Source organism: Atractosteus spatula, chromosome 12 (genome assembly GCF_055471065.1).
Source record: "Atractosteus spatula isolate fAtrSpa1 chromosome 12, fAtrSpa1.hap1, whole genome shotgun sequence".
Taxonomy (NCBI): domain Eukaryota; kingdom Metazoa; phylum Chordata; class Actinopteri; order Semionotiformes; family Lepisosteidae; genus Atractosteus; species Atractosteus spatula.
The window spans coordinates 2,214,118-2,235,568 of NC_142717.1; the positions used below are offsets into that span (position 1 = coordinate 2,214,118).

The 21,451-nt window shown below is 41.5% G+C and overlaps 3 protein-coding genes across 6 annotated transcripts in view; 1 reads left to right on the forward strand and 2 right to left on the reverse strand.

The window, feature by feature from the left end:
- LOC148822527 (E3 ubiquitin-protein ligase znrf2-like) overlaps positions 1-5,325 on the forward strand; it is a 46,686-nt gene extending 41,361 nt beyond the window's left edge. Inside the window, exons 3-5 of one of the 3 annotated variants that reach the window (XR_016093840.1) lie at positions 484-676; positions 862-939; positions 1,241-5,325. Coding sequence is in view for 1 of the 3 variants with exons in the window: in XM_088928953.1 (XP_088785079.1) it covers positions 484-589; positions 862-919 (164 nt within the window). In the remaining 2 variants the exon portion in view is untranslated. Of the gene's footprint in view, positions 1-483; positions 677-861; positions 940-1,240 lie in introns of those variants that run through there. The other 2 variants (XM_088928953.1, XR_016093841.1) reach the window with 2 other exon arrangements.
- A 1,508-nt stretch (positions 5,326-6,833) lies between these two features.
- nod1 (nucleotide-binding oligomerization domain containing 1) lies at positions 6,834-15,553 on the reverse strand. 2 transcript variants are annotated; one of them, XM_088928951.1, is made up of 12 exons: positions 15,220-15,553; positions 14,439-14,702; positions 13,820-13,994; positions 11,315-13,118; positions 11,052-11,135; positions 10,690-10,773; positions 10,133-10,216; positions 9,951-10,034; positions 8,968-9,051; positions 8,524-8,607; positions 7,297-7,380; positions 6,834-7,080 (listed from the first exon to the last, which is right to left on the reverse strand). In XM_088928951.1, exons 2-12 carry the CDS (start codon positions 14,634-14,636, stop codon positions 7,008-7,010), a joined length of 2,838 nt encoding a protein of 945 aa, XP_088785077.1. In that variant the 5' UTR covers positions 14,637-14,702; positions 15,220-15,553; the 3' UTR covers positions 6,834-7,007. The 2 variants fall into 2 exon arrangements, with proteins under 2 accessions (XP_088785077.1, XP_088785078.1); XM_088928952.1 differs by having other exon boundaries at positions 14,439-14,732.
- A 954-nt stretch (positions 15,554-16,507) lies between these two features.
- LOC148822529 (gamma-glutamylcyclotransferase-like) lies at positions 16,508-20,988 on the reverse strand. Its single transcript, XM_088929160.1, has 4 exons — positions 20,609-20,988; positions 19,047-19,192; positions 17,994-18,126; positions 16,508-17,365 (listed from the first exon to the last, which is right to left on the reverse strand). Exons 1-4 carry the CDS (start codon positions 20,717-20,719, stop codon positions 17,240-17,242), a joined length of 516 nt encoding a protein of 171 aa, XP_088785286.1. The 5' UTR covers positions 20,720-20,988; the 3' UTR covers positions 16,508-17,239.
- Between the last annotated feature and the right edge of the window lie 463 nt (positions 20,989-21,451).

Consider the following 21,451-nt stretch of genomic DNA (forward strand, 5'->3'; position numbering starts at 1 on the left):
GCTCTACATTGCACAACATTTTTGATCGTTTGTTTCTGTGTGCCGATTACTGTAATGTAAAACCTGTGACCTTATTTAATGAATTTAATGGTTACGGCAATGTCATATCTAGATTAAGAGTGCCCTCTGCTGGTTTCACGAGTGTCTGGCTCCTAACATGCAACATAACTAGACTGTATTTTTAAATGCCAAGAAGAGGTTGTGCAGTTATAATTTTGTTGACGTGAAGTACACATTCCTGATTCACTATCAGAAGCGTTTAGATTTGGACTGTTAATCGGTTCCCTATGACTACAGCATCGTTCCGGTAGGAAGCTACTGAGTAATGAGATACTGAACGGAAGAGCTGTTATACAAATCCACTTCACAGTCTGAAAGATCTTGATTATTGTATGTAATTATCTGTTCGGAGAAGGCTTGGGAGGATCAGGTCTATAACTCTCCCCTTTATTTCTCAAGCTGCCTTGTGCTCTTTTCCTTCAGAGGACGTACTGACGAAAGATGCAGGGGAGTGTGCGATATGCCTGGAGGAGCTGGTCCAAGGAGACACCATCGCTCGCCTGACCTGTCTGTGCATCTACCACAAGGGGTGAGGACAGGCGGTCTGTTCATATTCCCCATCTCGCTCGGGCTCGCTCTGGAAATCTGGGGCCAAACCCGTTGGTTTAGTAGAAAGGTTCGCTCTGTTCACACCTAATTGTTTACTATATTTTCACTACTGCATGCTGCAGTTTCGGAGTTAGAAAATATTTCATTTTTTCCAGTATATTTGTCTATTTTTTTTAAATTATTTTGACCAGTTTATGTCTAGGAGTGCACGCTGTTTATGAGTTACATTATGATTTTTCTTGTCTCCCCTAGCTGTATAGATGAATGGTTCGAGGTGAACAGGTCGTGTCCAGAACACCCTTCAGATTAAAGAATTTACTTTTTGCACAGGTAAAGGCTCGGTATTATTACAGCATGCTGTTTATATGTTGCTTCTTGCGTGCGTGAATAGTTCTGTAGGTATTGATATTGTGAGATACTACTTGAATAAATAAAATGTCCATTTAATGCTATGTTTATTTTTAGTTACCTTGGTTAAATATTGTAAGCAGGCAATTTGATTAAAGTTTTCAACTGTAAGTAGTTCTGAAGCAGAGCCTATTCCTGGAACCGAATTCATGGTTATGAAACATGGAAAATGATCCTGGTTAAAGGAATAATATTAACTTAAAACATCGTCTTTTTCATGTAGTTTTCCACCTCCCCTCTTAAGGAAGGAGGTCTGCTCCGAGACAAACAGACTGCAGAGCTCATTTTGTTCATGAAGATGCCAGTACCATTGCCAGCGCCTGCCTCTGGCTGGACGGAACGCACACGGATCCTCACCTCCCAGGAAAACAGTATCCTCCTCTCTTTGAGCCAGTTGTCACAGCACTTCGGTGTGCCAAAACATTAAATCAGTCTTCAGGGATACAGATTTGTATATTTATGCATTTGTTTGCACACATTTGTTGTCTTTATAAAAGACTTCAAGGATTTAAAATTCTTTCCACAGACGCACAGTGATATTTTATAGGTTGCTGTCATGGCAGGCTTTTACTTTAAATTTCACTTTTTTAAAAACAAAACAAAATCTTCCTTCCAGACTGTGCGACACGTGTTTTGTTATGGCTAATCAAAGTTATTCCTAATCGTCAGATCAGAATGGAGTCGCTCCTGATCCTTGAGAAATGCAGATCAGTGATAACTTTGTGGGATTTTGCTGATAAAAATGAGCCACCCCACCTTAATATGTACATATCATCTGTGTGCTTTGTGGATATACAGAAGTCTGCACTCTCACTCTTCTGTATATCCAAGCATACTTTGCAAACACACCGACACTCCTATGCAGCTCAAATGCATTATACTCTGCCCTGCTGTTCACTGATGTTCAAGTGCTAGGGGAAAGTTCAGTAGCTTCCTCTCTGCCTTTCAAGGGCACAGTCTTCTCCATGAGGTGGAGGAGGATGGTTCTCCACTCTTTTCCAGTGCTTTATCAGACAACGGATCCAAATCCTCTGCTTGCTGGGCTGATTTCATCGGCTGGCTGATTGTACGATGGGACAGCTCTTCATTTTGGAGCCAGCTCCTTCCTAACTGTATACCAGTGCCTTCTCAGTCAGACCGAAGGGGCCGATCGCTGCCGTAGAGCCCCATTCCACGGAAAAGGTCAGGATGCTACAGGCCGAGGAGGCTGAAACCCCACGCGTCCATCAGGTCTGGCTTGGGTGGTGGGTGGGTTAGATTTCAGGGCCATGTCCCTTGTGAGCAGTGAATGTGGCTGAGCATTTTCTACACGACAAACATTGGGCTGCAGCCACCTGGGCCAGACCCTGCAGAAAGTGTGTGTCTCTTGCAGCTGGGGGAGGAGGAGGCGAACTTTGCTGTGTGCTTTCTTTAGGTCTTTCGGCTGTTTCAGGGGTGGGAGCAGCAAAGTAACCTGAATGCGTAGAGAAAGCTGATGCTCTTGATGTATGCCTGGAATGTTGGTCGTCGTAGAGGGTAGCAATATTAGTTTGGGACATGAAGCTCAGCTGATCCTGAACTAAATCCAGGGATAAGTACAGGGATAATTGTACATATTCTTGCCTCTATATTGCTAATAACATCATTCTTACTGTTGTTCTTACTCATCTTTTAATGTCGAAATTACGTAATGTCTGTACATTTTGCACAACCACACAATTATGAGTCATTTCTGGCTGCAGAGGTGCTCCTTTCTAAAAATATCCGTGCTAAAGAAAATTGAGGTTTATGTGCACACGCAGTTGAATATTGATTAGAGAAGATGATGTCCTGCTTTACAAAGTGCATAATTAATGTGTACACGTCCTCTAGGATTTTCTCGAGAACAATGGCACACTGAATTCAATCGCAGTGGAGACCTGCCTTAGTGAATCTGTTCAGTGTCTGTGCCATGCTCTGTGCTCCTTAGAATAGGCTTTCAGATTACTGCCATAGTAGGAAACTTTAATTAAAAAACTTACTTTGCTGTCACAGAGAAAAAGTTCAATTCATACCTTCGAAATGTGTTCAGATCATACTTCTGACATGACACCGGCGTGCACATAAGAAATGAGGAAAGAAAAACATTGTGCATTAAAAACAGCACAAAGAGTTGTAAGTCCTTTAAATGATTCAGAAACGCATTTCTGTGGAGTGCTTTCTCCCCTTTAAGCTCATCTGTAAAATACTGTAGAAGTGCAGGAGCAACAGCCTGTGCTTTTTCATGGGTCTGTTTGCAAAGGCCTGAAGTTGTTTTTCTCTCGGGTTTGATCCTGCTTGAGAGCCACTATCTGTGCTGCATCTCTGTGAATGTGAGTGAATTGTTCACACAGCCAGCGTGCTGAATAATCAAAAAAACAAGGGACGCTACTGGCCAATCACGAGCTGTAAGTCTGTAGCTCACTGTGAGTTCAGCTGTGGTCCTAATGCTTTAGATGTGACTGTCTTCCGTCAAAAAATTTCAATATGAAGGTACAGTGGTGAAAGTCTGGTTTGAATTGAAAATGTGGCTTTTTTCATCCATTAATTTGCCAATGGATAAGCTTCAGCAGCAACTGCAGTACCAGCAAAACAAATGTAACACATTCACACATTACATTGCCCCTCCCCTTAAACATCCCAGTCTTGTTGCAGTTCATTGGGGATGATTGCAGCCCGTATCAGCTTTCAGCTGAAACTGGAGGCCTTCCGAGTACTTTGCTGTATCAACCCTTCTGAAGCCATTGAAGTGCTGTGATATGCCAAGCAAAGCCCATTTGGTGTTAATCTGAAAGTAATTCACAAATGGTAAAAATAAGAGTTAATGGCTGGTAAGGACGCAGTGAATGTCACTAAAGCTTTGGAACCTGTAAGATGTTGGGATGTGAGACATCTTTATTGCTTAACATTTCTAATAAGAGTAAGGAGACATGCTATTGCAGACCATTGGTTGTCAAAGGGATTGACAAGATGATATTTAATACGATACCAAAAAAAGCTGAAATAAACAATTTCTTGAAGTATATGGGATTCTAATTTCTAGCTTGCACTATTGTATCGTCAGAGACACTGATATTTTTAACAGTCCACCAATCTCAAAAGAAATAGTGTTGTAATATCAAAGTGAAACTGACATAAGATCAACATCTTATACTTGTGACTACGTTTTTTTAATAGAGAGAGAAGAGTTAATTTACTAGGTGTTTAGAGAAATTGATGCCAGATTTTTGTGTTCTCACTGCATAAGAATGAGAATTCATGTTTAAAAAAGGAGCAGCCTGGCTGTTGCGTCTCGTATAGAAAGGCTTGCAGTCAGGTTAAACGGAGATAACGTTAGCAGCTACAGCCAGACTCCCTTGTGTCTTTTCACTGTCTTCCCCTGAGGGACAGTCCCATTTCCCTGCAGTGCCAAGGGGGTTTTCATTTCATCTTGTGAAGCCAGTGATTTATGTCACAACTCTACTAGGGCATTGGCCGGAAAGCCTGCTGGACATGAGTCCAGTTATGCTATGAAATTCTCAGTGAAGATTCTGACCTGCTCCAGAGAAACATTGTAATATTTTATAGATTAATTTTTGAAAGAAGATACTAGAGAGTAATACTTTAGGACTGGACAGGGGCACTCCTGGCTTGTTCTGTAAGGTTGTTTAGTTCTGCTTTAATAGATCGAAAAGAGGTCATCTAAGAACCTTTGCTGGAATTTATCAAGGTTACAATAATTTTACTTTCTTCCCCAGTAAATACTTATTTTTTCAATGTTTTTCATCATTGTTAATTGTAAATATTTGTATTTGCTGCTTATGCTAAAATTGCCATACCTGAGCCCATGTGAATACAGTTTGCGAAAGGTGAGCTTCCAATTAACAGTGTATTCACCACACAGAAAAACAGAATAAATGCAGGTTGTGTGAGTAATTAAAAGCTCTAGGGCTTTAAAACATGAACTCCTTTTATTAACATTATATTCATAGGTAATGCAACACATTTTACTGATTTGATACAAAACAATGAGTGACACCAGCTGGATAATTCAAAACAAATTAAGGCAAATACTGTCTTTCTGTAATCAAGAAGAAGTGTTAAATGCTCTGTCACCAATTTGGAGCAGCTGACATGAAATAAGCTCTTTGTACATTTTGTAATTAAACCGGTTGAAAGAGAATATTCTGGTTATGTAGCACTGTGGTACTTCTTCGACAAGCTGATGATCATGGTATATTTTTTTAATGATTTAAGGGTGTATGTGTAATAACATTCCATTCATGTAAAATATGTACATAAATGTGAAATAAAATCTTTTTCACCTTGAATGTATTTTTAGTGGAACAGATGGGTAAGAAAAAAAAACATTTAACACAAAATACTGATTTTCTCCGTTTCATTTTGAGACTAAGGGACTAACTTGACCTTCTGCTGAGTCAACCTGTCACATATTTCTATACCTGATGTTATACTGTATTGTTAACACGTGTGAAACCGGGTTTCTATATCGCACCCTCAAAAAACAGCTGTCATTGCAAAACCGTGGCCCTGGATCAGTGGGGTGCAAATCCAGAAAGGTTTTACTACGGGAGCGACTTTGAAAGCAACAGGTTAGAACTGTACGTGCAAGACCTGTCTTTTCTGCTGTCCCAGAATGCTGCTTCATGATTGCTGCTGATGTTTAATGGTTCAATGGAACACAAAGGAGGCGTTAGTGTATGTGAGGACGTGATGTGTCAGTGTGATTGCACAAGGACTAGGAGCTCTTTGACTTGACACCCCCCCACCAGTCACAAGATAAAAGACTGATGACCACACAGGCTGCTACTAGTGAATTTCAAATCAAGAGTGTACACAGAACGTCTTGAAAGTTTCCTCTTGCCCGCAATTAAACAAAACATAGAGGGATTTTAGGGACAGGGAGGGAGACAGTGTAATGGATTAGATTTTTATTTTCCTTCATCTGAAAAGTGAAAGAAAACGTTTGACAGAGAACAACACTGTGGAGACAAAAGCATCCGAGTTCTCGGCGTTCTGCGACTGTCCAGGGTCAGTCTTTGTGGACATGGCCTATTCCTCGCAGGGCTGCTTTCCGCTCTGCTGCCTGCTGAAGGAGAACGCTGGGCAACTCCTGCATCAGAAACCACCTTCACGCTAACAGCAACCAGGCCCTTTTCATCACAGTAGGGCATAGAAGTGGCTTGGGCTTACATGCATTAAAATGTCTTTTTGACTAGATATCTATACCGATTCTCAACTCCCTTAACAAATTTAAAAACTCGAAACAAATACTGGGCGCCTGGTATTTTAAGGAATCATTACCTGAGCCCGGAATTGTTCTCTTGCAGAATAATACCTCTTGAGCAATTAACAAACTTATTTAAAATGTAAGCAACAGTGGTCAATGCCTTGCCAATTAAAACAGGCTGTTGTGTACCATTATAAACTCACTGATGATCCGTAAAATTAAAATTCTCATTGACAAGACCTTTAATCAGTAAACATTTAAAATAACGAGCTCAAAGTGCTACAAAGCTCTGCAATGCAGTTTTACTGCAGTTAGCCTTGGACTAGGAGTAAGAACTGTTACACCACAATCCAGAGTGTCACAGAAGGGAATAAGGGAGTACACATTTATCACACAGATGCGAAACACTTCATTACACTGCTACCACGATGGCCAGATAATCCCTGTTCTAACAAACGTACAAATGATCTAACATGGCTGAAAAACAACAGGTTGCATTCAACTGTTTAAGCAATAGCATGAAGGTTACAAAAATAAATTGTCTGAGGGATAGTGACAAAATCTACCCCCTAATGTTTTTTTTAATCCATTTCTTTTGGGGAAAGTGTCTTCCCAAAGCTGCAACAGCACTCCGGAGCGACCCAGCCCACTGCAGCCCTTCCACGGGCGTCCGGCCCTCGGACCACATGTGTTTTGATTACGCAATTAAACCAGGCTCACGCGGTGAGGTGAGGTCATGTCACCGCGCCGGGCCGGGTCTTCGTCAGCAGAACATCAGCCGCGGCTCGTGGCTGAAAGACGCTTCTTCCTCTTTGGAAAGGAGGTTTGCTTTCAGGCTGTTACAAAAGAAGCAGGAAGATGAGAAGAGGAAACTGAGCCACCCTTCACGAGCTGCGCTGTCTGGAGGGGGGCAACAGGTGGCCTTAGCCGTCTTTACAAGTTCTCTGGCCTGGGTTCCAGCTGAACCTGCAGCAGGCCTCGGCACGCAAGGCCAGGCGATTTTACAGTTTTCATTCCAGCGCGACAACGGGAGACGCATGTCTAAATCTTACCAGATCTCCTTAAGCGATCCGTTCTGAGGCAGAGCATCCGCTAGCAGTTTTGCCCCTTTAGCCGTGATCTTGTTTTCGATTAACCTGGAAACAGAGATATTGACAGACGTCCATCTTGAAAATGAACAGCTGACAGAGTACAAGATGACAGTGTATAAGGAAACATATTTCCAGGGTAACTCGATATGTGTCCTGAAAGTAATATTAACTATTCCAATTATTTTATCAATTTTACTACACAACAAATAGTTCCAAATTTTACAAATTACACTGTACAATTTTACAATTACACTTGTTTATACTTTTTGCCATTTTTTTTTTAAGATTTAATATAAGCTATACAAGATCTCTTAGGATGTGGTAGACAGGAAATTGGTTATAAGGGTCTTGGAAAAATATATCAACTGCTTTTCAATTATGGCAAGTAACACATGGCTTGCCCACAATTCTACAGTCCAAAAACTTGTTTTTTTCAAAACAAGTATCTTGTGATTTCATAATTAGATTCTCGTCTGAAACCAGCCTCCTAACAACAGTATCCAACAGCGTGACAGCTGCTAGCTACATCTGGACTAATTACAGCACCAGTTTTAGTAAAATCACAGTGCTCCTCACTTCGGTTACAATAATACTGGAGTGTCACAGTGCCGCTTACCAAAATCTTAGCTGCAAAAATGAAAAAAAGTCTTCGCAAAAATAAATGATTAACTTTGGCATCTGTCCTGATACGAGTTGTGGATAATTAGCCACATGTGTCAGAATTAATCTGGTTAATTTGCAGTGCTTTCCTATCAAGGACTTCCTCCTTTTCAGTTCAGTGAATGAAATTTTCTCTCTTGTATTTAAAATCATTCTATTATCAAAATAGATCTTTGAGCAGACCTTTCAGCAGTGGATCACAACTAATATTAAATTCCCAAAATCGACTGAGCGTGGAAATCAAAAGTATAAAATGAAACATATCTGATCACATACTGTACATGAGCAATAATCTCCACTGCAATCGAATGACCCAAAGCTCAATTACAGATACAGTAAAAAGAAGAATGACCATTTCAAATGCCTGCAAAGTGCTGTATTACCCTACACGTCTTAAAAAAAGCCTTCTTGAGCAACACAAAATATCACATCATTACTCATACTTCCTTTTTGAGCCTGGAACAAGAGGCTAGCTCACTCACAGACTGCATGTTGTATGTTGGCTGAGCCCTTTGAAGTTGCACTTACCACAGATGGGTTAACCCAGCGTTGACTCGGACTGTTTCTGCAAAGCATCCAGCAACTTCATCATTGAACTCATTCTGAACCAGCCTGAGGGACAAAGAGCCACAGGAAACTCTTCTTTGACAGCAGAAGTCAAACTTCCCTAAAGTTCTGTTTGCAGGGAACGTGTGTTTTACAGTTGTTTATCACAGGTGTACTGAAAATGAGAAACTCCTCAAAACACAGGTAAATTGTACTGCACATTTAATTGCACTATGCAGGAGTTCAATAAGCTGGACAAAAGTCTGGAGGATTCTGGAAAATTAACTGGAACTCATTCACTAGAACAAAATTATCTGGAAAAAATAGTATGCTAATTAGTAGTGACTTTTTACTGTTTCTGTCTTTGCCTCAAAACACATGAATCTGCAATCAGATTTGTAGCTAGAGAAAAGGTGTGTATTTTACCAAAAAATATGGACAGATGTGTTCTCTCTCAGTGCAGCAGCCAGACTCTTTCCTCCTTCAGTGGAGATGCCGTTGGCAGAAAGGCTTCAAGACAAAATAAGAAACATTTTAGGCAGGTGCTTCTCTGGGCTAAATAATCCTGCCAACATTACATTTAAGAGGAGGTCTCTTAAGGGTCTGTTTTATTTCTGCAAATGACCAAGCAGAGCACACATGGAAACATTTGCGACATTCATGTCACAACACCTGTATTCCTCCATAATGGCAACCTGTTAAAAGTAGCTATTGTTTCAGAAGAGATTTATATTTTTACACAAGGATGTTAAGAAATTCTATCATCATACATCTGTAGACACTCTGGGGACTCAAATAGTAAAGCCAGTCTAGACATCGCCAGTTGAGGACTGTCCCCTTAGACAACTCCAGCCCCAATTCCCCACGCAGCAGGACGAGACAAAAGCCGTGATACAGTTGGCGGCACAATGGCAACCACTACAACTGTCCAGTCAGCAGCCAGCATGACTGGCTCTCGGTGAGAGCTGCAGCACGCCTCCGACCACTGCTTGCTCTCCTGCGGGCTCTGTGCGACCAGACACGGGGGACAGGGCCAGCAGCTCTTCAAACGGACGTGGGCAAAGTGGAGCGGAGCTCTTCCCCACTTTGTAAGTACAACTGCAATTCACTTACAATTCAACTGCAACCTGGGGAAACTTCAGGAAAGAAAAATTCCGGAGATTCAGATTCCAAAAATCAAGCAAACGGGCAGTGGTGAGGTAATATAGTGTTATAGTGTTGTAGACTGCTACCTCACACCCTTCCGACACGACAATTTCGTCACCAGCCTGTTCTATCTATTATCTGCCCTTTCCTATAGCCTGCCTTCAGGAAATACAGACGCTACTGTAATTCGAGCACATGTTCTAAACAAGCTCAGACAGCACTGCAGTCCAGAGCAGCTTCTCGAGACGCACAGATGCTCCTACCTGAGGTTTGTCAGACTGGGGTGATTCTTCAGGGCTTCAGCAAAGGCCTTCGCTCCTTCGTCCCCGATGGTGTTTCCCCACATCCTACCGACATGGAAGAACAGCACAGGTCATGGTCATATCTGAGGAGGCCGGAATGGGTTCGAAGTCCATGTGGTTTCTAAACGCGCAGTAAGCCTTACCCAACATCAAAGATAGTTCTGCTTTTCTGAATTGCATCGGCCAAGTATCTTCCTCCTTTGCTCGTAATCTTGTTGCACCCGATTCTGAGACACAAAAATTCAATTTTTTATCACAGGAAAAGAAAGTTTTAACAGTGTGCACAGAAATTCAGAAATCCAGGAATCCTACTGAAATGGTAAAGTGCCATTTTTCTCCTGGTTAGCCACACTTTAATCAGAGTTTGAACAAGCCACGCACCATGTGCTTGAAGCCTTGCTTTCTTCAAGAAACAGCTGGATAAGATCCTTGGATCAATTAGCTACTAACTACCAAACGGGCTGGGTGGCCTTCCTTTCATTTGTAACCATTTCTTCCTATTCTTATGAATCAAAAGAAGAAACATGAGGACTAAATACTATGTTACTTTTTGCAACAGAAAAAAGGCCAGCAAGTATTCAAGCTGGGTGGCCTGAGCTCTATCCAGTCTTGTACAACAAGGACGACATGTAGTACACACGGGAATCCACATAATACAAATCATGTTACCAAAGGAAAACGTCTAATGTATGGTACCTACTTTACAGTTCTGAGACTTGGGCATTCTTCAATGATCTGAGCAACCAGTTTGGCTCCAACATCAGTTAGCTGATTCTTGTACAGTCTGAAACGAAGCAGAATTAGATCAAATACTATCAAGTACCAACAGAGCGTCTTAACTGATATGGGGGGCAATTCCTCCAAATGACTGACATCCTGCCAGAAGAGGACTTCGTCCTTCTATGTCAGTCCATGCATGGATTAGCAGATAATACTTTATACTGATCGGGAAGACTGAACAGTTTCATACCCACTTTTAAAATCCAGACAGGATGTGATTAAGGATGCAATCACTTAAACATTACTCATTTAATTGGCAAAACATTTTTACAAACTACTTACCCCAGCACCCTGATTATCTTGTACTTTATCAGTTCTTCCGCTAGGACTTCCATACTGCAATCTGTGATCTGATTGACAGACAATCTGAAAAGCACAAATGTCTTATTACACCTAAATATAACTTTTACTTAGGAAAACAGAGTTACAAAGTTACTATTCACGTTACTTGCCAGACACCCTCCAAGTTCACTTCAAAACACATTTTATTTCATCTTAGTAAACAAACCCACCAACCAACAACAGTTTCGCTGTATATCCTTTACCTTATTACTGTCAGTTTATGGAAACATGCCTTCAGCTCTTTCACACCATAGTCACTGATATTGTTGTTGTCCAGGTCAACACCGATACGTTTCTTGTAATGGTGCAGAACAAAGTTCAGTGCACTGCAATCAGCCGAGTAGATATTGCAGAAAGTCAACCTGATGTGACTAGCTGAGATTCCATTGGCAGTGAGCTTGGCGATCTCTTCACTCTGGGTCTCATAAATGCATCTTAACATCCAAATGAAGTTGGGCATAACGTGTATTTTGCTCTCTTCCTCCTCAGACTTGAACCGAGGCACATTTTTCAAGTGAGCTTTCACGCTGTCAGACAAATAGGACTTAAGGACTTCTCGTTTCTTCTTCAATGACTTTGGGGACACCAGGTGCTCCAACACGCTGACATTTGACTTGGACAGAAGTCCACACAGGAACAGGTTAGTGAACTGCAAATGCTCGTTGTCCTGGAAGGGATCTTTCGTAGAAGGTTTGGAGCCTCCAAGGCAGGTGCAGAAAGGAAAATGTGTAGTTTTTCTATATTCACATTCAGTAAAGAATTTCAGAATACCCACAGAGCCTATGTTTTCATCCTGCACCAGCAAAAAAGCTGCAAAAAAAGACTGAAGGGTGACATGAAGAAACTCAAAGGTTGATGGGTTCCCACAGCCATCGTAGTGACTGGCAGGCCTCAGAAATCCCAGCTGCAGCTCCTTCTCCGTCAGGCCACAGGACGACACCTCATCGTGATTAAACACGAAGCCAGTTTTCTCCATGCCAAGATTGGCCAGCTTGCCGAAAGCCATCAGAGTCTCCCTCCCGGTCCTGAAAGTATCGGCTTGACACCTGCTGCTTTTCTTCAGCAAGCTGGGGCTGGAGGGGCGACTGAGAAACACCTCCGCCATGAGCATGAACACGTTGGTCAGGGTGATGTAGACGTTGGGCAGCTCAAAATCGTCATAAATGGACTGGAAGTGTTTGAAGCTTTTGAAGATAATCCAGCAGAACAAGGGCACAGAGCACAAGCTGCAGAGATGAGGGTTGGCGTCCAGCTGGGTATTAACTAAAGTCTGATAATCCCTCTCTTGGAAGTGCAGAGCAGTGTACCTCCGCAGGCTCTCTGGGGAAAACCCTTTCAGAAGGATCTTCTTCCTGACCACCTTGTTCTGGATCTCCGTGCCTGTGCGCGCTGTCAAAACCTTCCTGCAGCCCTTCAGCAGCCTCCCACTGAGCAGGTTCATGAGCAGCAAGAGCGGGTGGGTCTTCTCCTCGGGCGAGCAGACCTCTGGAATGTTCCTCGTGTCAAAGTCGGCGTGGATCTCGTCAAAGCCATCAAAGGTGAAGAGCACGGTCTCTGGATGCAGCAGGATGTACCGGAAAACCTCGCCGTCCGGATCCTGGTCCGGGTAGCAGTTGTACTTGAAGAGGAGGTCCTTCAAGGAAATCTCATCGGTCTCCTTGAAGGCGCTGAACATCCTGCACCGGAACTTAAAGAAGAATTTCGCCTGGATGTTCAGCTGCCTCGTGGACCACAAGTTCTGCAGCTTCTGCAGCAGGATGGACTTCCCAACACCAGCATCTCCCAGGACCAAGATGGTCTCTGCAAGCTGGTTGAAGACCCCGCATTCACTGAACAGCTGTTCCAGGCCCTCCAGGTAACCCAAGCTCTCATTGCGCTCGTTCAGCAGCTCTATCACGGTGTCCGTGTACATCTCGTCCAGCAGCGTCTCCTCTTTCTGCGCGTAGGAGGTGATGAACTTGGTGTCCTGTTCCAGCTCATGACGAAGCTTCTTGCAGTACTTGCTTACTAAAGAAATGAACCAAAATAACGGTCTTAATGAAGCTCCATCAATCAAAACATACACGTGAACTGAAAACTCTACTTCTAGGTGTTGAAGCAGGTATCTACAAGCTGGACATTGCTGGAACTCGGTAAAAGAAATGGGAAGGAATCTTAGCCGAGACAAAAAACTATTTTTCTCAACCCAGGTCCAGACAGAGACAGGCCTAGTGCTAGAAAGTTGCCCTTGAGCCAGTAAGAAAAGAGCGTTAATCCTAAAGAGAGGGAAACCAGTATCTTTAACTTCCACACCTTAGATATCAAATACTGCTGTCCAACCTGCTCCCGCTCACTGAACATGTATGTCTAGTTACTTCTACCGCCACAGTTCATTTTCACCTTTATTTAATTAAACCACGACCACCTTAAATGTGTATTCAACACACATTCGAAATAAAAAAAGGAAACTAACTTCCTTAACTTTTGTTGTTTAGTTATAAGGTTCCCCAATCAAAGAATTCAACTGTTTTCAGTTGCCAATTATCAATCTTAATCCTGATGCAGGGGCAGCTACAAACAGCCAGTGTGCTCCGTATTACAGCCAGCTCGAAAACTAGACACAGGATTCCTGCAGGCACTGTAAATTATTCAATTGCAAACACAACAAACCAAAAATATCAACATCTAATTACAGTAAGTGTTCCTTTATAAGTTACCCTAATATTTACCTGGATCAGTGTTGACCACTGGTAGTTCCTTAACAGAGTCAGAGGGTTGATACTGAATCTCTTTAAACCAAGGCCTTAGGTCTATATAGGCATCATAGGCCTCATGCAGAACATGCACAAAGTACTGAGACGCCTCTTCTCCTTTGCTCTGCACCAATTCCAAAATTTTACGAACCTGGCAAGACATGAATTGATTAATTAATTGAGTTTTAATTAACAGTTAAATACAGGTATTTGTGAGAGTCATTGACAAAACTGGACTAATGCGTTATTAAAATGTATTTTATGCCATATCTTTGAGGATGAATTTAACATTTTCTCCGAGCACATGGGTTTGAAAACTATACATTCTCCACTCATAATCCAGAGCAGAATGGTTTTTTTCTACTGTATAGATACTGGCAGGTTTATTTTTACTGGAGATGCCCAATAAAATAAAATAAAAATCAGACAAACTGGCCTGAATGAGCAACATCATTTAAAATACAGGGGGTATCTGAAGCATGCATTAACTGGCTTAAATAGAAACTTAGTTCTGTAATGCAAAGTCATGCGTTTCATGGTTTGTACCTTACATTTACGGATGGCATTAGAGATTAGAAAGAAAGCAGTAGCCTACCTGGTCGGTTTTAGTAGAGAACCGCGATATAATCTCGGCATCTTCAGTGCAGAAGAAGCCACTGCCGAGCAGGTTGTCTAGGATGCACTGCGTGTTCTTAATATGACTGACAAGTATCTCCCGGTGCACTGTGAGGAGTCTAATGGTATTCACGCCGTTACCGGGCCTCTCTGCAGCAGAGCAGTCCTGAGTTCCCATTTGTCAAAGACCATGGTTCGGGGGCACTCTTTCTCCCGGCAGCGATTTTAAAACGGGCGACGGCAGCTGTAATAACACGTGGAGAACAGTGACTACCTTAAGAGGAAAAACTGGATGTCAGCTCCATGCGTCAGCATCGGAAAATCGGCTTTGAAACCCACGTTTTTATCCACTTTTTAAAAAAAGATTCCGCCCTTTTCACTGAGGTATTATTATAAAAGGGTGCAGCACTCGCTCGTGGTGTAACTGACCGATTGTTTTGCTGCGTGAAATGAGTTTAATGTCCTCAATGGTTAAATCACTAGCCTAAACTCTTCCTTGTTTTAAGACCTGGACTGAAAGGACACCAGGGCCCAAACAGAGACTAGTCCTTCACACATTTCCGACTAAGTTTCCCCCGTTCTGCTGATACCCCTTTTAACCACAGAACTGCGTCCAGTGAGACAGAACAAAATACCACGCAGTTAAAGTGTAGAAAACGAAACTGCTAGTCGCGTTGTGTTTTGATGCATACAGTCAAAGCTTCTTTTCCCTCAAAATAATAATGGAATATTTAATAGTAATGTAAGAAATAGGTACTTACCGGTTATCACATAGTCAAGGACCTATAACAACTAACTTCACTCAAGTGAGGAAGTGAAAACCCAGTTGTGATTCTCAGCAGAATTCAGCAACACCTCCAGCTACATTACTCCAGCCCCCGCCTTTATCCGCCAGGCCGGCTGAAACAGAAAGGAATACAAGAGTGATTGTGTCTGTCGGTCGTAGTAACCGAGACTTTAACGCTTCTTTGACCCTTTCTGCGTTAAATGCGTGACTTCGGCGACTCGCTCTTTGGCTGTCTCTAAATCTGCATTTGTCCTGACAAGGAAATGGCGATGTGGCGTATTTAGTATTTTAGGGAAAGTCGTCCACCACCGCCACAAGAACAACACTACAGCCTGGTACACGTTTCTAACAAGCAAGCGAAAGTGAAATACGAAGATCCTTGAATTGTGCCGTTACTGCCACTGGAGCTGTGAGCCGCAGGGAGTTTCTACAATTAGCAGGAGATATTTGGGATTAAGAAATAAAACAATCTGGGGAGATAGTTTATAGAATAATAAAGGGGAAAAAATAAACCACCTCCTTAAAGATGTCAGGTAGTATTGAGATTAAAACTAAAACACGCTGTACAGTATGTGACAAAAGGATTATTTCCTTTCCACGGGTGAGACATACTGTACCTCGGGGTTAGTGACTAATTGCGATTTCGCTTGGTCTCCGCTAGATGGGAGACAAAGCTGATTTTCTCCTCTTTCTGAGGTTGTTCAGTAGGTGTCTGAAAACGATACATCTCGTCAACTGCAGAATGAGATTGTCGCTGATACTTTTTAATTGTTCTGCATTCCACCGAGCGACAAGGATGAAAACAGATTAAAAAGTAAGTAGAATACTATGTGTATCCACATTACAATTGTATTTATATAAACCATTCTTGTAGAATGTTCTTGGTTTTCATGTAACAATTGCACATTTTCAGAACAATACAAGTTTTTTTTAATCTGATGGTTATTAAGTTATGATTTATCAATGTTTATTATTCCCACCAGATTGTATTCATTTTTATTAATTAATTTTAGAAAAATATGTGCACAAAGTTAAATGGAGACTAAGCGAATACTACCTGACCTGTAGGTGGATTTGATAGTCAGGCAAGAAGCTATTTACAGGAATCTGAAATAAACAGGATCTTAAACATAAAAACCGGAAGATGGCAAGTGAATGGAAGTTGTCGACCAGGCTCTTCCAAGGGGAAAAACGTCTGCCAGGACAACTAGTAAAAAACAGATCACAATTAAAGAGAAAAAGAAACAGAAAATCGGACAAAATTTCTGCTTTTGTAGTTTTATTAAATTTTAAAAGGTGAAACAATCTCTCAGTTCTCCAACTGATCTAGCAATTTTTAACTGAATTATTAAAAGAGTGTGACATTTCTACAGGGAAATCGTGTCACAGGTATATTGTAGGCAGTACTGCACTGTAGTCTGCAGTAGCCATCTATGCAACCTGGCAATTTTAAGACAAGGAACAATTGTGCAAGAGGTACAATTAAGGGACAAGAGGTTCACTTAAGAAAATAACAGTAAAAATTAAAATAATATACATGCACTATAGCAAAAACAGTAATGCTAAAGGGCTTGCATGTAAGTAGACATTGTTTGTACTAAGTGCAATCAGCACGCTATATTACCAGTTTAAGAATTAAAAGCATTGGTGCAACACAGAGTAAGTGCTACTGAAGTACAGTACGGGGGTGAGAGGTCACAGGTGAAGTCTACAGAGATGCGTCTTCATTAGATGCCGAAAGTGACTGGACAGCTGCAGCTTCCATGGCTGGTTCATTCACCAGCATCTTTTTAAGACGAGTCCATGATGACAAGTTGGCTCTAGTGTTCAGTATACAGGAGGTCCCGGGTTTTCTGTGAGGCTGTCAGTTGGTAATAAAGTGGGAGCCCAGAAGTGTATATTGACGGTGCATCTCGAAGTACTGGGCACGCAGCAAGTGCCCAGAACCTCCAAGTCAGAGCACTGGTGATGGCCATGGTGATGAGCGACACAAACTATTTCATTGATTCCCTGATGTCATCCAGCACGGTGGTCCCGTCGTACGTATTGGTCTCCACAGAGTCCAGCATTTTGATGTAGTCGTCAGGCAGGCCGCTTTGTCTCGCTCCTGAGCACACAACCTTGCGAAAAACAGGAGTGAGTGGGTGAGGCAAAACAAGTTCAGAATATTAAACACTGATTCCCAGCGTCATCGCAAATTCTGTATCCCAAGATTTAATTTGGCTCATTGGCAAAATTGCTCTCATTGCTATGGGGGGCCTGATTAGCCATTAACCAGGAATGTGCAGAATCTAACTGTCCTGAGTAACTCTCCGTGTAGACTTCTTCCAATCCAAAATTTCTAATGAACTCTAACTCACTTAAACTTTTAAATCACAGAAGTAGACTATGCTATATGTGGAGTTTCCACAGTTCAATAAATTAAAAAAAGATTGTAAGCTTTTTATATGACTTCAGATTTAAAAAAAAAACATTATTAACATGCAAAGCAAACTGAGTGTAATGTTTTCATTTGGATGATAAAAAATAAAACACGTTCTTGCAGTTGCAATTATATTGGATTTTTCCAGATACAAGGCCTTAGTATAAACATACAGTAACACTATTTATAACACAAACAACATACGTCTTTATTGAAACAGATTTTAAATAATTTATTTATTTTTCTTTGGTGCATCCAATGGAGTCAGAAGAAAAAGATCCATCCTGAAAACCTCCTTTAGATTGGTTACTAGTGTGGTCTCTTACCTGCTTGTACTGCGGTGAGGTAAGGCAGATCTCAAAGTCATTCATCTGGTAGGAGCGACAAAGCAGCTCTCCTCCTTCTGCTTCCACCTTCACCTCAACAGGGCTGTACACCTGCAGACTGACCAACTCCTGCCTCCAGAACAGACACACACATGGCATAATGGCATCGTGTAAAGCTGTACTCTAATTCCTATCCTGCAAAGTGCACGCATTTGGCAGGTACTCGAAAGAGATTCACAGCAGTTGAGTTTGTCACATTCAACAGAACTGCATCGAATCTACTGTAGCTAAAGTCCTCTCACTGTTAGGAAAAGAGGTTATTAAAGAAATTTAAACTCTTGGTTTTCTGCAATGACTAGCAGAGAATATTGACCTTGACATCATGCCAAGAGGACTAAAAAGTAGCAAAACACAAGTGACCTGTTGCCTGTAAGTAATGCAAAATTATTCAAATGAATTACACTCCGCTGTGCCACAGAAACAAGTCCTGCCACATTTACACCTGAGAATGCATAAAAGGCTTCAAGGCTGAAAGAAACTGTAGAGAGCACAGAGCTAAATAATAAACAAAGCTGAAAATATAAAGTATTGACTGACAGTAACAATATGTTATTTCTGATACTTTCTTATTAACAATGTGGCTAACAGGAAGTAGGGTGCTCTTATCAGGCAGAGTTATTAGACAATCTGCACTAGGAATGTGTTTTTAATAATTATTGACTACATATTTTTATTGAAAACATTCAGTTTGTGATAGCATTTACTGCTATTCAGAAAATAGTGAGTTTGGAGGGATAGCATTAGTTCTGTGTCGAGAAAAAAATATGATCCTTAAGTGCTTTATCAGATACAAGCCTCCACCTTGTCTCTATAGATATTTCTAGATATATAAAGAAAGACGTTTTCTCTAGTTTCCGTGAACATCACTGTATTCCGCAACGCACACATCATTTCAATTATTCAAACACTGTTTTCAAATTGAGCTATTGTGTGATGTAACTTCGGTCAGATGACGTACCATAAGTATTTTAGGGGTACAAAAAAAACACGTACTCATCTAAACTATGGAGATGGATAGTCCCGATTTTCCACACAGCTCCCCAGACTTCATCGCCTCGGCTTTCTTGAATAGTCGCCAGGCCTCCGTGCCACCTATTGTTTTCAGCCCCTTTCTTCAATCCAAACTTTAACGCGTAGTTCTAGATCAAAGGAATCTCCATTAGTACAAGAGGAAGTCAGTGCAAGCTTTTTCACAGGAGCAACCACATTGCGGGAGTTTCGCAATGATGCCTGCACCCGCCGTGAAACACCTGGACCAGGACTTTGATTTTGACACACACAGTAAAACGTAAATAATACTGGAAAGGTGTCTGTACCACTTGCTCTTCTACACTGATTTTATTTTTTGCTACAATAGTTATACAATAAAAATATGGAAGCCCATTTACTTTATTTCTCGCAATTGCGACTTAAAATGTTAGAATTATGACTTAAAATCTCGTTAATTCCGACTTCATTTCTCGTATTTACGACTTTATATCTCGCAATTGCACCTTCATGTGACAATTTTGACATCACTTCTGGCGCCAGCAATGAACGTAGGTTGCTCATCTGGCACAATAAGCCCACTGTGGCTTAATACTTTCTTGTGTCTCCTTTTGGAATGCTATGTTTAGGAATATAAACTGGAAATTGGTTTGGACAATTGCTGATAGATGCTGTCTTACAAATAAAGTTAAAGCAATTTCATTTAACATCGTTCATAGATTTTATCCTGTTAAATTGACACTTTCTAGATTTAAACACGAACAAGATGACTTATGTGTATTTTGTAAAAATGAGAAGGAATCTTTGTCACGTTTGTTGGTTAATTGCATTTAAACAAAATTGTGTTTTGGATGTGAAGTGTCTATTTCTGTATCTTTTTCCATATGCTGTCTCCTTTTTTGTATTTTTTGGTGTTTAAATAAAAACTTTTTTTTAAAAAGCCCACCGTCCACTATTCCATCCTGGTACTATGGAAGCCTCCCTGGCGGAAATGGGATTCCATAAAAATTAGTGTAATTAATTTGATTTTTATCAGGGCACTGTACAAGACGTGTCTTCAGGCCTATAGATCCTGTACGATGTATGAATACAGTGTAACGGACCGGCCGACATACAGGTTGTACGATCTGGTTGCAGAAGGTCTTTAGCTCAGCTGGCAGGACCCGGGTTCGAGCCCATGCAGGGAGGCACGAAATAGGGCGGGAGCGGCGAGGGCACAAGCCCTAGAACCCGAATCCGCTACAACAACAAAAGGACAGACAACGAAATGTGGGCATTTCGAAGTCGCAAATGTGAGACAAAAAGTCGTAATTCAGAGATAAAAAAAGACGCAATTGCGAGACATGAAGTCGTAATTCGGAGATTTTAAGTCGCAATTGTGAGATATAAAGTCGCAATTGCGAAATATGAAGTCGTAATTCTGAGATACAATGTCGCAATTGCGAGATATCATAGCGCGTTTTTTTTTTACTGCCTGGCGGAAACGGACTTTAATTTTTTTTACACGATGCAACAATTAAACAACAATTTACAACAGAACAGGGAAAGGGCAACTTTTGAGAAATTACCTTTAACCTGCCCTTGCAGAGAAATACTGCAGACGGGTTTTTTAGATGAAGTCTTTCTTTCAGCAAATTACTCCCGTAAGCAAAGTACAAGAAGTACCCGTTGTTTGTCATGACCCGGTTATTAATAGCTTTTTTCACACTGCAGCATTAACGTCGACAGGGTCAAACAGTCGAACTTTTCAAAAACAATTACTATAAAATACCTCTCCAACCGGCTGTCGAAGATAAATTATTAATATTGCGGGCTTTGCGCGAACAATAAGTGCCAATAATCCTTTCTTTTTCCTTACAAACGGAAAAAGACGCACAGAAACGTATCCGCGCAACTACAGCACCTGAGGTAATAGAGTGGCTTGGATTTACTACCTGGCTTGTAGCCTAGATAGTACAGATGTATTTGTGACCTGATACCCATTAATTAACCCTTGAAGGCCAACATCCAAACACGTTGCATTAAAAAAATCACGTTTCTTTTTGGGAACATAGAGGCAAGCGTAATTTGATAGGGACGTCCACAGCGAGCCGTGGACACTGAATGGCAGTGTATGCAAATCTGGCAGCAGAGAAAATTTATTTCAAGCGATCGGGCCCCTATACTTCAACCCCTCGAATCTAACCTAGACCTAGAAAGAGTTAATAAGAAGACAGGTGCCGGGTCGCAGGAAATCATACTGTAATACTTTCGGCCCAATGAGGTCGCGCAATAGTGCCATGTCCATCCACCAATCAGCGACCGCTTCTAACACTCGCTCCGTCGCCTCTGATGACGACACCACAACGCGACGCGTTGAACAAGCCGGCTGCCAGGAGAGTGAATCTCATCGCCGCCAGTGGTAGCAGACA